This window comes from Ambystoma mexicanum, chromosome 5p (assembly GCF_040938575.1).
Source record: "Ambystoma mexicanum isolate Mex_15411 chromosome 5p, UKY_AmexF1_1, whole genome shotgun sequence".
In the NCBI taxonomy this organism is placed as follows: Eukaryota; Metazoa; Chordata; class Amphibia; order Caudata; family Ambystomatidae; genus Ambystoma; species Ambystoma mexicanum.
Window position 1 is genome coordinate 252,081,376 of NC_090930.1, and position 15,783 is coordinate 252,097,158.

The 15,783-nt window shown below is 42.3% G+C and overlaps 1 protein-coding gene across 2 annotated transcripts in view; it reads left to right on the forward strand.

The window, feature by feature from the left end:
• THOC2 (THO complex subunit 2) overlaps positions 1-15,783 on the forward strand; it is a 2,257,836-nt gene that overhangs the window by 1,896,576 nt on the left and 345,477 nt on the right. For both annotated transcript variants that reach the window (XM_069612670.1, XM_069612671.1), the window contains exon 32: positions 4,622-4,680. In XM_069612670.1, coding sequence (XP_069468771.1) covers positions 4,622-4,680 — 59 coding nt within the window. The remainder of the gene's footprint in view (positions 1-4,621; positions 4,681-15,783) is intronic.

Here is a 15,783-nt window from a genome sequence, read left to right on the forward strand (position 1 = left end):
GGAGCTGCAGGTTCTAGAATCTGAAGCAGCTAAAGTTTGGCATTGCTCGATGAAGAGGGATTTTGCAATAGGTTTTTAGCTGCTCAAACATAAGCAACATGCCAGCTAGCATTGGACCCAAACAGAACACAGTGCTAACCTGTAGCAGCAGTTGAGTGGGTGCCTAGCCATTCCTCTGGACCTCTCACTGTTCCCTTGGGTTCGCTTGCCACCTCCTCAATCTGCGGCTGTAATCTGAGGCAAAATAGTTATCTTCTATCTCCAACAGGTGACCTGCAATGCTGCTGAAATATTGTTTAGTTTGTTACTATTAACACCTCAGATCCCTTTATTCTGTCTTAGCCCACTCAGTACTACAGATCATGTGAAGTTTGGACTTTAATTCTTCGGCTGAGTGAACAGTTGCAACTCTTTGTCTCTGTTTAAACTATTACCACCTGAAGTAGTGAGTTGGATGCCTATTGCTATTCCAAGAAGAAGAAACAAGCTCCATTGATATGAAAGGTATACAACAAACATCTTTGATTCTGTAAGGTTTTCACCCCAGAATGAATCAGTTATCCTGGGCCAAGTGTATGAACACATCAAGCGTCCCCAGGGATAATAAATTCCTGTTTGTCAGGAGAACCAATTTATGAATTTCCAGTGTAATGCCACTATCCAGATTTTAGGGCAGTGGCAGTGAAACGTTAACATTGTTGGAGATTGGTTTTCTCAGGGGTTGCCTGGTCCCGAGAGCACCCGTCTATTTGGTGCCCCCAGTTTCAGTTTGGGGTTGAAAAATCACTGTAGAGGATCCCTCTCGGGCATTAGCATGTCAACGTTCGATCTGGAAGAAATGGCTGCCAGAAAGGGGGAGGTGGGATTATAAAAAATGATTCCTTTGTTTTAGAGGTGCCTGTGGTCTCTTATAAAGGTTTCTCCTGGGTCCTTGTGCCCTGTTCAGATCTCCTGCCATCCTCGTTGCAATATTTCCACTCAGACAGTATTTTCTCCTTACATTTAGAGACCCTAAATGGTCTCTAAATGTAAGGACTGCTTTGGTGTATTGGCAATGATTCCCCTGGGTCCTTGTCCCCAATTTCCATACTTAGTAGCATCTTTGTTGCAGTGTTTCAGCTAAAAGATGGATAGCAGATGGGAGGAGACCATCCTGCAAGCCACACACACCCGTAAGCTCCAGCAGCTTTAGTCACAGCTACAGTGTTGGGCCCCCCTGGTGATAGCAGCTCTGCCAGCCTGTATAATTGACACCAGCTTCTCAGACCTTCCTCAACAATGACAAGTTCCTTGCTTCAGACTTAAACACATGGCATAACAATTATTTGAACATAAAGAACCATACTTATCCTGACCGTGTTTATATGTACCTCACACACTTTTGCATGACTTGTTCGATATTTGCAAAGATGAGCATGCATTGTCAGATATTTTATGGGCTCAATTAGATATCACTAAGGCAAATACCCTGATTCAGTGCCAATGATATACAGACCCGCCCCACAATTCTGGGACAAGAAACATGCTGTATTCGGAACAAAGTTTTATTTAAATCAAACCATTTCCAAGGTGGTCCCCCAACTTCATGCTGGGTAAGTCACCACAATGAAATCTCAATACATTTGGAACACGTTCAGAGAAGCAAGAATGCGCCTACTAAAATTTTAGTACATAGATTCTGTACATTCATTCACACCACATATCCACTAATTATATTTCTGTATCTAGTCCTAATATGACAATCTAATATATATTTGCAACGTAATGCAATTCACATTTCCTTGCACTGTGCTGATCAGCAACATTGTATCCGATATTAAAAAAGTATTGGTATCAGAGACATGTCGCACAGAAAGATGCATTGACTATATTTATATCCCACTAGCAATATGTTCCCATGTGCAAGGCAACATGGCTGGTTTCTAGATTATGCATGTAAATAGAATACTAGTTCTGATGTAGCGTTATTAATTTAGAATGCGCAGAAAGTTGATTTATCTTCTTTATGTATCCACCCATGGTTATGATTTCCTGAAAGGACAACAGTTATGCCCCAACCCTAATGTCATTGAATTATTTGGGTGTATGTAGTTTGGTGTCCACTCGCTTTAACAAAAGATTGGTGAAATTTTAGTGTTCATTTGATAATGCATCTTTCTATGGAAATGGAAGGGAACCAGCTAAGCACACTTTCATCACCAATCTAGCTTTTTAAATATCTATGGTTTTTCACAGGTCACAATTTTTTAATCGGGGAGAAGTGGAAATGTACATCCTTCCACAAATCTGGTCTCAGGCCACACCTGTGAAAATCTGCAGGAATTTGTTTGGTCGGCTTTTGATTTTTGAGCTTCACTTTCTGTGCAGAAATATTATGCTTTCCCATGTAAAACCACTCTGGATTGGTTTTTAGTACAATGAGAAAGCAGAGTGCAATTACCAGTTTACTTGCTCAAGCCTTCTATTTGTAATTAGCTCCCCATAGGGCAGGTTACTTGACACTCCACCTGCTCCTGGACTTAGCAGAGACCTGGTTTCAGAGGAGGCTATGTCCGATTACATTGATGGAAAGTTCATTCTCACTTTTAAATTATTCTTTTGGGCACCTAGCCATTAGAGAATTAATTTCCTATGAAATTCCCAGTCAGCTGGCCGCTCCTGGTCTTTCTCCCTTTTTTAGGAAATTGGGTCTGCGTCAGGGATTTTGCTTCAGACTCCGTCATGGACAAGGTCCTCTCATCACCAAATATTGTCCAAGATGAGCACTCATCCATTTGGAACAGGTGTTCTCCTTCTCGTTAGCTTTCACAATCCCAGCACACTCTCCATCCCTTTGTGTTTATACCTTTCTAATGGGAATTGTTCCCACACTACCTCACACTTCTTGATTGTCCGTCTTTCCATTGGCTTGCTTAATAGTCGGACACTACCAGAGAATACACCCACCAGTCCTCATAGGTTGATCATAATTCTATACATTGAAAAGGCTGTGGTCTAGACCGTTTGCAATGCAAAAATAAATGTTGTTAGCCACTTGACCTTTCAATGAAATGCAGATTTCCGAATTGCCATGGTCCCTAGTTCCAGGTAACGGACAAGCATTTGTGTAATTGTTTTTTATAGAAATAATACATCAATTATTAATAAAGAGTAGTAAGTCTGACCCATTTTCTAGAGGAGAATTTCAGTTTCAATGTACCTTTCCTTTTTATTGTTGATCCTATAGTTATAAAGTTGTCTAATACTGTTTTGTATCTGAAATGTAATTTGAATACCAAATGTGTGTCTGTTTTTGCATTGGACATTGAAACCATGCCTGAGCTCTACCCCTGTAGCTTATGATGGACCTGGATCAGCTGACTGAGGCTTCTTTTTTTTGTATTGTAGAGTTGTATTGGGAGGCCAAGTTCCAAGTACTCATCATAAATGTAGTAATGTTTCTTTGAAGATGTGGAATTTGAAAAACAGGACTCTGATTCGTATCAGCTCAGAATACTGTATATAAGCAGCTGGAATGCATTTGAATGAATTTTTCAAGCATAACATTTTGAATGGTGGTTAAGCTTCCCATTATCCACAGGCCTTGCACAAATGGTCTTTGCTATACAACTTTTAATGGTTTCTTAGATGGGTTCTAATTATATAGGTTTGTTTTCTCATGATCTGAGCAAATTCCCATGGCCTTAAAACCACCTCCACAAAAGGCTGGGTTGAACATGGGTTCAACTCGTCCTGTTCCACTGGAGAGCTAACAAAACCAGCATTTGCCAAACCAACTCAGAACATTATACGATTGTATACATGGAAGGCTTCTTTACTATGTTTCTATTGACCGTGCACAGGCCATTCTTTATAAATACCCTACAGTAATAACTTTCCTCTCTGTTCAACATATCCTGAATAAGCAGCACATTGCAATTTAAACTGTAATTTGTTCATGTCTTCATATGGTGCTCTATTTGGAAAACTTTATTTAAGCTTATAAAACGACGAGAGTTCGCTTTTACAAGTGTAGTTAAAATATTTTTCTGGCATGTATTTTAATTGTGCAGTCCATTTAAGGTTGCTTGATTTTGGAAAAAGAAAGGCAGCACTTTTTAAAAATATTTTCCTGGTAATACAGAAACTGGCTTTTCGTTTATGCTTGTCAATAATTACTTAATAACATCTAAATGATTCCTATTACTTTGGCTTTTAGCATTTTATTTCAGTGCTACAATACACCATTTTAGTGTCTGTATTGAGTGTAAAGTTAATCACCCAGTCCTTGAGCCAGTTCAAACAAATATTCCTGGTGTGTACCAAATCCACACCATGTCGGGACTATCCCTCTGGTGAGCAACTACCTGCATCCCTCAGGTACACCCTTTCAGTTTAGATTGAAGTAGTCTTCATTTCTTTCATGAGAACTGAAGAACGTCTTTTACCGGTTATGTTTTTGTTTAAGACAATCATTTGTATGTTAATGCATATTTCATTCAAATAATTTTTATTTCTAGTCACAAGTAATACATGTTCCTATGGAAGCTGTTAAGCATAGCTTATTTGCACAATGTATGTCTGTTTTTGTTGATTTGTATTTTACTTATTGGTAAATATTTCTTTCTATTTTATTTTTTAGAACAAAAACGCCGAAAACTTGATACCCATTCTTCTCCATCACATTCCTCAACAGTAAAGGTTAGTATAGCCTGAGGAAGGCAGCATCCCTGTTATGCTCACCTGTGTGGAATGCCAGTGTCAGTCTTCCTTCAAGTTTGGTACCATCTTTTCACTGGAGCATCTGAAGATTTTTATTGCAGTCGAAAATTCATTCCTGGTCTCTCTTTTGGACAATTTTTTTATGCAGTATTTTTATTAAGAAATTTGTAAATTTTTAATATATATATTTTATATATATATTTATGAAGCTTCAAGGACCTAGCTGTATATTTTTTGGGTAAATCATTTTTGAGTTGAAATTGGAAAGCAAAATATTAGAAGTACCAGAAGCGCCTCAAGTGTTTCAAGAAGTTTTTTTTGGAGTGCAGCTTTGGCTTGTATCATGCAAAGCATTCTGGCTAAGAATATATCTTTTTTCAACAATGATTGAAGAAGATAAATAGCTCTGAAGATTTTATCGATGATATGAGAATAACAAGATGCCTCTGAATTCATCAAGCTGCTTGATGGGTGTCCCGCCGATGTGTGCCTTCTAAGAAGGAATCCTGAAAGAAGTTACGTTTTAAAGGGTCTTCGGTGATCAGTTCTCCTGTAGTTTTGTATATTCAGTGAGCATGCAGCTTCCGGTTAATCTTCTCTACGAGGTTTGTTCGTTGGGTGCCCACCACGTTGAGCCCTGCATTCCGTTGAAACCAGATGTGGCCACAGCCCAGACAACAATCCAACTAAGAAAATCTGGAATTGAAGCCCACCAAGTCGTATGTGTATCCTACAGTGAAGACTCAGGGTAGCCCTTCCTTGCTCCATATGTAATTTTATTTCTAAATCAACTAAGTTCATGGAAACTTTGAATTTGCAGTACGTTGAACCCTTAAAACTGTAAGTTTTTAACATTTCAAACGCACTGTGGTGCATTATTGTGATGTGCTGTTTAACCCTCAGTGGCTTCTAAGCTCATTTAAAAATGGATCCTTTTATATCAATCTAGATAGTTTTCTGTGCACACAAAGTACTTTCATACACAATAAACGCAAGGGTTTCATATATCGCACCGGCATGTTTGTTTTTGTACTTAATGCAAAATACAAATAAGTTTAGACCTTATTGTATGCTCAGTAAGTACCCAATATTTAGCCTTTTAGAATTATAGTATTCGAGAGGGTTGTCGCATTTCAACCTATCAGAGCAAATAACCAATATTTGGGGGCAGGGTGTAAATAAGCATTTGAACTTGGCATATACATGTTTCACTCGGGTATTTTTCTTCTTTACATGCTTGGGTATTGCCAGTATTTTGGAATAGGAAAAAGGTGTGTATTGTACTGTAAACATCAGGGCATGTAATACTATGCAGCAGTTAGTCATTCTTCCCCCCCCCCTCTTTGCATGAAAAGTGAATAGCAATATGTATGTGTTGATGGGAAGTCATATCATGATCATTGCCCTGAACAAATACATCAATATTTTTGGCTAAAAATAACAATCCATGCAAGTGAGGGGAAATTGATTTGAAGAAAACTACAGCGAGGGGGATTGCTACGCCCTGGTGCTCTTACCTTCCATCCTCTTTTCTCCATGCTAATGCATTTCATCCTTTGAGGATGGGTCTGGAGCGTTATGTGACAGAGTATTGCTATAATATTAAATGATTGTGCATGCTCAGCCACATACCCACACAATCTCCTGGTCCAAACAATTAGTCCTTTTTTCTGTGAGGATAGGCTGGAATCATAGCAAGCAGTTGTGCATTTCCGCGCCTAAATTGTTACCTTTTTGTCTGGTGCATTTTTGTACTTTTTAGTTTTCATTCGATATGCAAAAGGAAATACTATGAGTTTTGCACACTTTTTCTTCACTTATGGGAGGTCCTTCAAAGAAAATAACCATTTACATAAGTCCTAAATTACTTGGGGTTTTTAGTTTTACAATTTCATAAGTAAGCGGAAATGTAGATTTGTTTAGTTTTAGCTTTCATGGCCGTGTCCATCGGAATTGATTTAGCAAAGAGTGTACATAATATCCTATCAGGCTTGCCGTGTCATCAATAATGAATTTAAATTATTTTTATATTTATTTGTAATTGTGTTCCTTTTAATGTATTGTCACATTGCTCAGGGCATAAAGAACAAATATTACATTTAACTATTTTGAATCTTAATAGATTAATTAGACTGGCGCGTACTAGCTACAATTGTACTCATTTTATCAGTCCCATAAAAAGGACTACAAGCACAGGACACATACAAGTATGTAATGGTTGTATCCTCTTGAAAAAATGTATTTGGCAGGGTTGTTGCAAAGCTTCTGGAGTGGGTAATCTTCAGAAATATTAATGTTCTTTATTTTTAATGAGGCATTTAAAGGAAAACCGTTGGCAATACTCAAAGTATGGAAGAAAAATGCCTGGTGACTCAGTTTATATGTAAATGGCTTTGTGAGGGGAAGCAGTATTTTGTAATACAAAATTGTCAAGGAAAATCTAGATTGAGATGCATTTATTTTTAATCTTCCTACTTGAAGATTTATATAGATTGTACCCAGCGGTTATAATATCCCATTACTGTTTGTTTAAGAAGATCTCTTGGAACTGCATTGTTAACTTAATGCATTATCATGCCATGTCTACTATCACATATATTGCACATGCCAGATTGTTCTAAATAATATAAAGTTCAGGGTTATTTGTGTGTTACTTTGGCAGTGTACTGGTATTCATTGTTGTGTGTGTGTGTGTGTGTGTGTGTGTGTGTGAGCGCGCTACTGCAGGTCTGTCATTTCATCAGTTATTCATAATACATAAAATATGAAGTACAGTACACAAAATATATGAAACGCCTTAAAATCAGAGAAGTCTAAAATTGAAAGTGGTTAAGAGCAATGTAACATGACTTTCATTGATTTGTTTACCATGAGATAAGCAACAGACCTAAACACTAATTAGTAAAATGAAACAATGTCAAAACTATATTAAATCTTTTAGGCATCAAAACCTTTCCATATATTCAAATTGTCCATCTCAGGGTTGTACGTTTATTGTCCAAATTACATTTTACTGTAAAACTTGACTGTTTTTGCACCCTTTCAGATTTGCCATGGTTCTTTCTACGTGTTTTACATACATCATATTAAATGTGTGCACTTTGCTCGTGCACTTTTGGTCTTTTTTTAACTTTAACATGGGGAGGTGAAGGGGTCTCCCCACATATACATACCAATGTGTATATAATCGGTCGATTTCAAACACAAAGTGCACACCCTTAAAGGGACGAGTTTGAAAACACGTATTACGTCTGCCAAAGTGTCTGGAGGCCATCCAAATGGCAGTGGTGAGTGGTTTAAATCCCAATAACGCAAAATAGAAAGTATGTTCAGGTTAATTTGTGATTTCCAAGATGATTTTTGTGTTACCTTAATTAACTTGGGTCTTTGGCTGCTAGATTAAAAGATCAAATAGATCCCATGCCTGCCTGAGAGAGGGATCAATACTGTCTTGAAAGAGATTTGACAAAAAAATGAGTTGGCCTAATGGAGGTAACGTTTCTACAATACGTCACTGTTTTATATATATTTATATGTTCAGAAAAAAAACTTTAGTTAAGGGGAAGTTAAGGTGGATACGTTCAGTGCAACAACACCCTTGAAATTCAGTAACTTTAGTTGAAGCACCATTAAGGTGTTGCAATCTAATACGACAAAACTCATGAAATACTGTGATTTAACGAACAAAACCTTGAAGTGTTGAAATCTATGCCACCTTAACTATGAGGGCCCCATTACGCAGCCCCTACGCATACTGATGACATCACCTAGGACCTGTCGGATGCCTTCAGTGATGGCATATTAGAAAACATTTAGGACACCACCTATGACCTCCTCTGTGACCTTACTGGTAAGTACCAGCCATTGAGAATGCCATTTTCCCCTCCAGTGACGCTGCCTTGCCCGTACAAAATGCTGTCCCAAGACCAGGGAACAACACTGCACCCGTGCTCTCAAACGCTCAGCTTAGCAGCATGGCTCCTGGGGGTGACAGAGTTTGGGCATCTCCAGTTGCCTCAAAGGCGTATGGACATTCTTAAAGAGGCACAGCAACCTAGTACTAGGCATTGTTATTCAAGGAAATGGAAACACTTTGTCATTTGGTGCAGTACTCGTAACATTAAACCAATTGACTGTTCATCCACACACATAGTCCTTTATCTAACTCACCGCTTAGACTCATGGCTGGTTTTTAATTCACTAAACACTCACCTTGCTGCCCTTTCTGCCTTAACTACATCTCAAAGCAAGGTTTCCTAGTGGAAAATCCCTTTAATTAAGGCTTTTATGGAAGGGGTAATAAGACTTTACCCTACTATTTCTAATCCAACTTCAGGATGGGACTTGTATGTTTGACACCCTTTTGAGCCAATGTACAAAGCCAGTCTTAAGGCTCTCACCTATAAAACTGCTTTTCTGGTGGCTATTGCCTCTATTAGAAGAGTTGGTGAACTGTAGGCTCTCACAGTTCAAGACCCATGTCTTACTATTCATAAAGACAAAGTGGTTTTGCGAGACACCCACACTTTGCGCCTAAATTAATTTCTAAATTCCATGTGAACCAGTCCATTGAACTTCCAACTTTCTTTCAGAATCACACCAACTCAGCTGAAAGAAGCCTCCATACACTAGATGTTAGGTGAACAGTGGTGTATTACCGTGATAAGACAAAACTACTAAGAAAGACAGACCAATTCTTTGTCTCTGTTGCCGCTGCTAGAGAAGGGGACCCTGTCTCTTAAGTCAGAAATCTCTTGATGGATTGTTAAATTCATCCAAATGTGTTACTCTCTGGCTAAGAGAGATTTACCCTTCACGCATAGAGGACATTCTACTTGAGGCACAGGAGCTACTATAGCAGTCATTGCCAATGTTCCCCTTGATTATATTTGCAAAGCAGCTACCTTGAGTTCTGTTCACTCATTCACTCAACATTGCTGCTTACATACACACTCTAAAACTGATCCTCAGTAGGGTCAGGCAGAGTTACGGCATCGCTTTGCTGTTGTTCCTTCACACATCCCACCATCATCTCCTGTTATTACTTGCTAGTCTATGTACAGCATGTGATTCTAAGCAGATTCACAAGCATCAGAATACATACGTTACTTACCGTAATGGTATTTCTGGCGCTTGTCTGCTTCAATTCACATGTACCCAGCTTTTCTCCCCTCTTGGAGTTGAAGCAACATAGACCTCTTACACCTTCTTTTCTTCCTTACTCATGCACGCATTCTCCTAAGGCTCCTTCATGGCAGAATAAAACCAACCGGGGGTGACCTCGGCGCATGAAGGATCTCGAGTACACTACACGTCACAGATAGTTTTGACACACCCATGCCGATGTCCATTTTAGATCTTTGGAAAAAAGATGCAATACTCTGTGATTACCACTAGATGTCAGACTAAATGACCATCATGTGAATCTAAGCAGAAATAAAACTACAGTGAGTAATGTATGTCATACAATGATTTTAGAAACTGTTCCTTCTCTTTTTATATCAAGTTCTCTTTCTTTTGTTTCCTAACATGATCTTCTGTAATAGTCTCTAGATATCCCCTTGATTAATTCTAGTTGCTCTTCCACAATGTTCTTGGGGTCTTGTACTCTCTTCAGTGATGTCTGTGACACCTTTCCTTGTGATACTTTCTCACGCTCTTGTCTGAACTTGTAGACCTCTCAGTCTGTTAATCCAGGCTTTCTCAGCTTGGATGTAGTTTGATCCCATTTGGTATCTCCCCTCTCCTCGGTTGTCTCTCTGATATTAATCTTGTTTACTTGATAGCCTTATATTGTCTCCATTATTACAGGATTGTATGCTCTACTTTCTCCATTCTGCCACCTTTGGACTCCTAGTGTATTTTGCCTTCTTTATCTGGTCTTTGTTCCCAATCTTTATCTACTTACCACTTAGGGTTATTAGCTCTTCTCTTTATATGCTTTGCAGAGTTCAACACTTTAATATTTATTATCTCTCAGTTTATAATAGGACGAGTTTCTCTTTGTATAACCTTGTCCCGGCGACCTCCCACTTCTCCCATTCTCCCTGTATGCAGGGGGATGTTGCAAGGCATGGCATTTGCTCGGGTATTCCTCTTTGGTATTTGCCTTCTCGTTACACTGTTTAACCGGTCTCCCATTTATGGATTCCCTTCTGCCGTATACAGGTGTTCGCTCTCACCTTTGCCTTCTCGTTCTTTGTTTCGCCGGCCTCCCATTCCCGGCTTCTCCTCTGGCTGCTGCCATGTGAGTTGGAAAGCTGTTTGCGTTCCCTTGTCTGATTGTCACTGCATTATTCATTGTGCGTCCTGCCCACCACATTCTGGCCGTGGTCCTGCCACCCACCTGGTACAGGATTCGCTCTACTGGTTCACATGGTTTCTCGGTTGTGGAATGCACCGTTTCTCTGGCATATCAGACTTGCTTTCTTTGCCTCCTTAAAATCCACAGGCTTCGTGGCTTGTCTCGGGTCCACCTTTCCAAGGCGTGATCATGTCATGCGGCGTCCCCTGTGTACGATACTGCTTCTCCTCGATAATCCACTCGTCTCCGTTAATTACATATCTCTTCTTAAAGAGTCCCCTTTTCCATTTTCAGGCTGGTTTGTTTCAGCATTGCTTTCAGTCAAATATACAGAGTTCACAGTACTGTTTGTGGCAGATAATCCCACATAAACAACTATGGTGTGTGGCTTAGGGAGTCCTCCCAGTGAGTGGGGGTCTCCAAGTGAGGTCCCACTTGCCCAGACCCATTGGGGAGGGTGTTGTCGAGCGGGCTCACCTACCTAGCCTCAAGGGGGATGCTATTCCTCTGGGGAGAAGGGACGAATAACCACAAATCATCGCACCACCCAAACTCTTCAGTTGATGACCGGTTCTGGAGATTCCTTAAGGCTAGGCTTTCCCTCCCGGGGACAGTGCTCAGCACGTCCAACAGATGGTCACTGGGTTTCAAGGAGCCAAATGTCTGCCTGCTCTGGATGTTTGTATGGTTGCTGGGTCTCATGGCATCCTGTATTTTCTTGGTGCTGGAGGCCTGATTGAGAATGATCTGATCACAGTTCTCGGGCAGCATGACAAACTTATTACAGATCCTGACCACAATTAGCGCAGGATCTCCTGTGGTAGGCTCAGAGAGAACATTATGGCAAGAAAACCTTTTTGGCAACTGTAGACAGAGGCCATCGTGGCTACAGACGCCTCGCTGAAAGATTGAGTACTCACCTGAACAAGTTGACTGTGAATGGTCTTTGGTCCTTGGTGGAGACGAAACTGCACATAAAACCTGTTGGGGCTAAGGAAAACTGTCCTGATTGTGACGGACAACATGGTTGATATACACTACATCAAAAACGGAGACGGTGTGGGGTTCACTCTTCCTTGCGCAGAGAAGAGATGCAGCACTGGGCGTTACAAAAACAAAATCTTCTTGCCATCAGTTCACCTGGCCGTGATGGAGAACACAACAGCAGATACCCTGTGCAAACGGAACTCAGTCTCCCACTTATGGGAACTCTGCCAGGAAGTCTATTTGGAGGTCTTCTCCCTTTGGGTAACCCCTCAGGTGGTGCTGTACGCATCCAGTTCCATAAAGAAGCACAAACTATTCTGCTCCAGTGAAATTTCCTCCATGATGGGCACTGCGGGGGCTCCTGTGTTGTGGACTGGAACTTTATACTCCATTATGCCTTCCAACTGATCACTGTCATTCCTCAAGTGATCAGGAGTCACGGAAAAACGATGATCCCAATTGCTATAGGGGTTGAGCCTGGAGGGCATAGTACCCAGACTTCCTAGACATGACTGTCTTCCGCTGCATCTTCCCCAAAGAGCAGACCTGCTCTTAAAGAGAGGCCTGGTTCTTTATCCAAGTATGTGGGCACTCTCAACCTGCACACCTGGCTTCTGAAAGGCTGAGGTCTGTGGACTGGGACCTTTCAAAGGACGTGATGGGGTGTTGCTTTCAGCCGCCTCTCTGCAGCTTTAAATTTCCCTCTCCTGCACCGCCGTTCTTGGTGGACTCTATTTTTGGTTGCCTCCTTCCTTTTCTCAGTGACTTCCACGTAGGCCATATATCAAAATGTATCTTGCTCCTTGCCTTCATTTCAACGTGCCGTTCTCCTTCCTCACTTGGGCATTACCTGCAACTCTACTGACCACATTTCTTCCTGCTATTACCTTCCTTATCAAATAGTGTGCTTTACTCACCTGCTAGGAATTCTCAAATCTGCCTACCTGCATATGGCTGTTTTCGCATTTGGAAAGAGTTTTTTTCTTTACTCATCTGTTTGAAAACTATAACCTGCCTACTGTCTCTATCCTCTCCCCTTTTTCCTACTCACCCGTTAATGGTGTAGCCAGATGTGACGTGGTCTTAGAGCACTTCTCATCATCCGGATACATCATTAATATCTACCAGAATGGCACTATCATGGCCCAGGGCTCTAAGCCCAACCTCCTTCTTCTTGATGAGCATCTTCCCTCTCATTAACTTCCTCCCTTCGACTGCCACTCCTCTTTGTCACCCCGCTGGCATCCTCGCCCCCAACGTATGTACCTCATCCCTGTACCTCGCCTCACAAGACCATTAAAGGTGGCAATCTGCTTCACCTAGCTACCCTCAATTCTCCCTGTGCTGTCAAACACTCCTCCGTCACCTCCTTGAAGACTTTGACCTTGACGTCCTCGTTCTCGCTGAGAAGTGGTTCAATGCCAGCTCTCACTGCTTTTGACACACTCCTTCCTGAAGGCTACAAGATCCTCTCCAAGCCCCAGGCCTAACCTGCCTTGAGGCAGGCTGGCTCTTCTCTTCCCTGAATGGGTTCCTGCTTCTGTTATACCCGCTCAATCCTACTCTTCCTTTGAATGTCTTGTTTGTAAGCTTTGCAGTTTTCCTTCCCTCTTGCTACCAGCTACATGACCCCTGGCTGTTCTCCCTCTTCCTCTGAGTGGGCCAACCTCCCCTCTTTTGACCTCTACCTCTAAGCTTCTCTTTGGAGACTCAATATTCACCTAGACTTGTATGATGCAGCCACTCTACTCTTCCGCAAACTTTGCGACTCTCCCTTACATTCTTCCCTCTGGTCCAACCCACTCAGCCGGGCACACCTTGAATGCGCTCATGGCATCTGCTGTCTCCTTCTCGAACTCTCACTACCCCTCTCTCCTGGTCTGACCATGCTCTCCTCACATCTGGAGCCTCTGGGCTCCCCGGCTAAGCCTCTGCTTTCACTGCCAGTCTCCTCAGTCATTCGACCAATGAAGTGAGTGTCAGTAGCTGCTTTTGTCGCCTCCTTCATTCCTCCCCCCACTCTTGCTATTGACTCTGCCCTTGCTAACCTTTACCTCTCCATTTCCAACACCCTTGATATCCTTGCCCCTGCCATGAGGATCCGCTTGAACCTGTCTCCAAGTGTAATAACTGGTATGATTCCGACTTAGCAAGTGCAAAGTCGCTGAACGGAAACAGTTGGCTTCTAGTACATCCTCTGACAAACTGGTCTGTCACCTGCTCTAAATGCAATTCATACTCTCCATCTTCTCTGAGAAACGGGCCCACATCCGAGCCTGCATTTCTGTGGCCACAAACAACACGGTTGAACTTTTCAAAATCAACAAGGAACTTGCCAATCCTACTTCTGTCTCCACCTCTGCTTCCTTCCCAGGCCCTCTGAGTGGCTTTGGCCACCCATTGCACTACCAAAACTCAGGACATCCTGCCCTCTCTCTCCTCTACCTCTCTCCTGCCTCCCACTGTACCAGGCCTACCTTGGCCCCCCGGCCTTACTCCCCACTACTCTCCTCCTTTTCACCCATAGCACCGGATGAGGTCATCAAGACAGTCTGCTCTATGAATTTCTCTTCCAAGCAGGTGCTCCCCTGCTCCTCTAGAACTATCAAGGACAACATTGCCTCTCTCACTCCCTCCTTGGCTGAGTTCTGTAACCATTCTTGTGCCACTGACTCTATCCCATCACCACTCAAACACTCCCTTGTGTGCCCCCTCCTAAAACAGCCGTCTGCTGACCCTTCCTGCCCGGCTAACTACCACCCTATCACCACTAGCCCCTTCTTGGGCAAACTCTTGGAGAAGTTGGTCATCTCCCAACTAATCCATCACACGAAATCTGTTGGCTGTCTCCACGACCACCAATTTGGCTTCAGAGCAGCCAGAGGCACGGAAACTGCCCTCCTGAACAGCTGTGATGACTTGCTCTCATACCTCGACTCCCATCTCTCCTTCCGTTCTCATCCTTCTCCATCTGTCCTCTTCCTTTGACATGGTCAATCATTCCACCCTCCTAACTCGGCTACTTGATACCCTTTGTATCATGGGCCGGGCACTGGATTGGCTGACCTCTTTCCTCTCGAATCTTCCCTTCCAAGTGCAACTGTGCCCGTTTCTCTGCTCTATCTCACTCTATATTTGTGGTGTCCCTCAAGGCTCTATCCTCTCGACGTGGCTTTTAAACATTTACCTTGCCCCTCTCGCCCACCTGAGCCCCACATTCTCTCCTCATTTCCAATGTTATGCTGACGACACACAGCTCTACTTTAATCTTCCCTCTTTTTCATCCTCTCCTTCCAAACTGTCTAACTGCTATTCAGGCATGATGCTAACGATCTCTGCCTTAATGCCAGTAAGACTGAGATCTTTATCATTGGATCTCCTGTCCCCCTCCTTCTCTCCTCTCTGGCCGCCCTCTTTGGCCCCCCTTCCCTCGCCCTCGTGTGACAACTGAGGAAACTGGTGCGGTGTGTGCCATTTATACTGCCGCCGACATAGTCGAGGACGGGCGGAGGCCGTTGAGGGACACGAGGTCGGCGACGACACACAGCGTCCTCTGCTGTGAAAAGTTTCCAAAGCTGCAAGCAGGTTATCTCAGTCTATCAAAGCTGAGGAATATGTGGGAGGAACATCCAGTCGAAATAAAATTCCAGAAGTAAGTAATTTGTCTATGTACATCCAGGAATGGCTTGTCTACCTGGACCTTCAGGGTGTCATCTTATGTGTCGATCCATCTAAAAAACAAAGTGTCTGTAATGTGTGGTTGTGCCACCCATCACCAGTTTGCAGCCCTG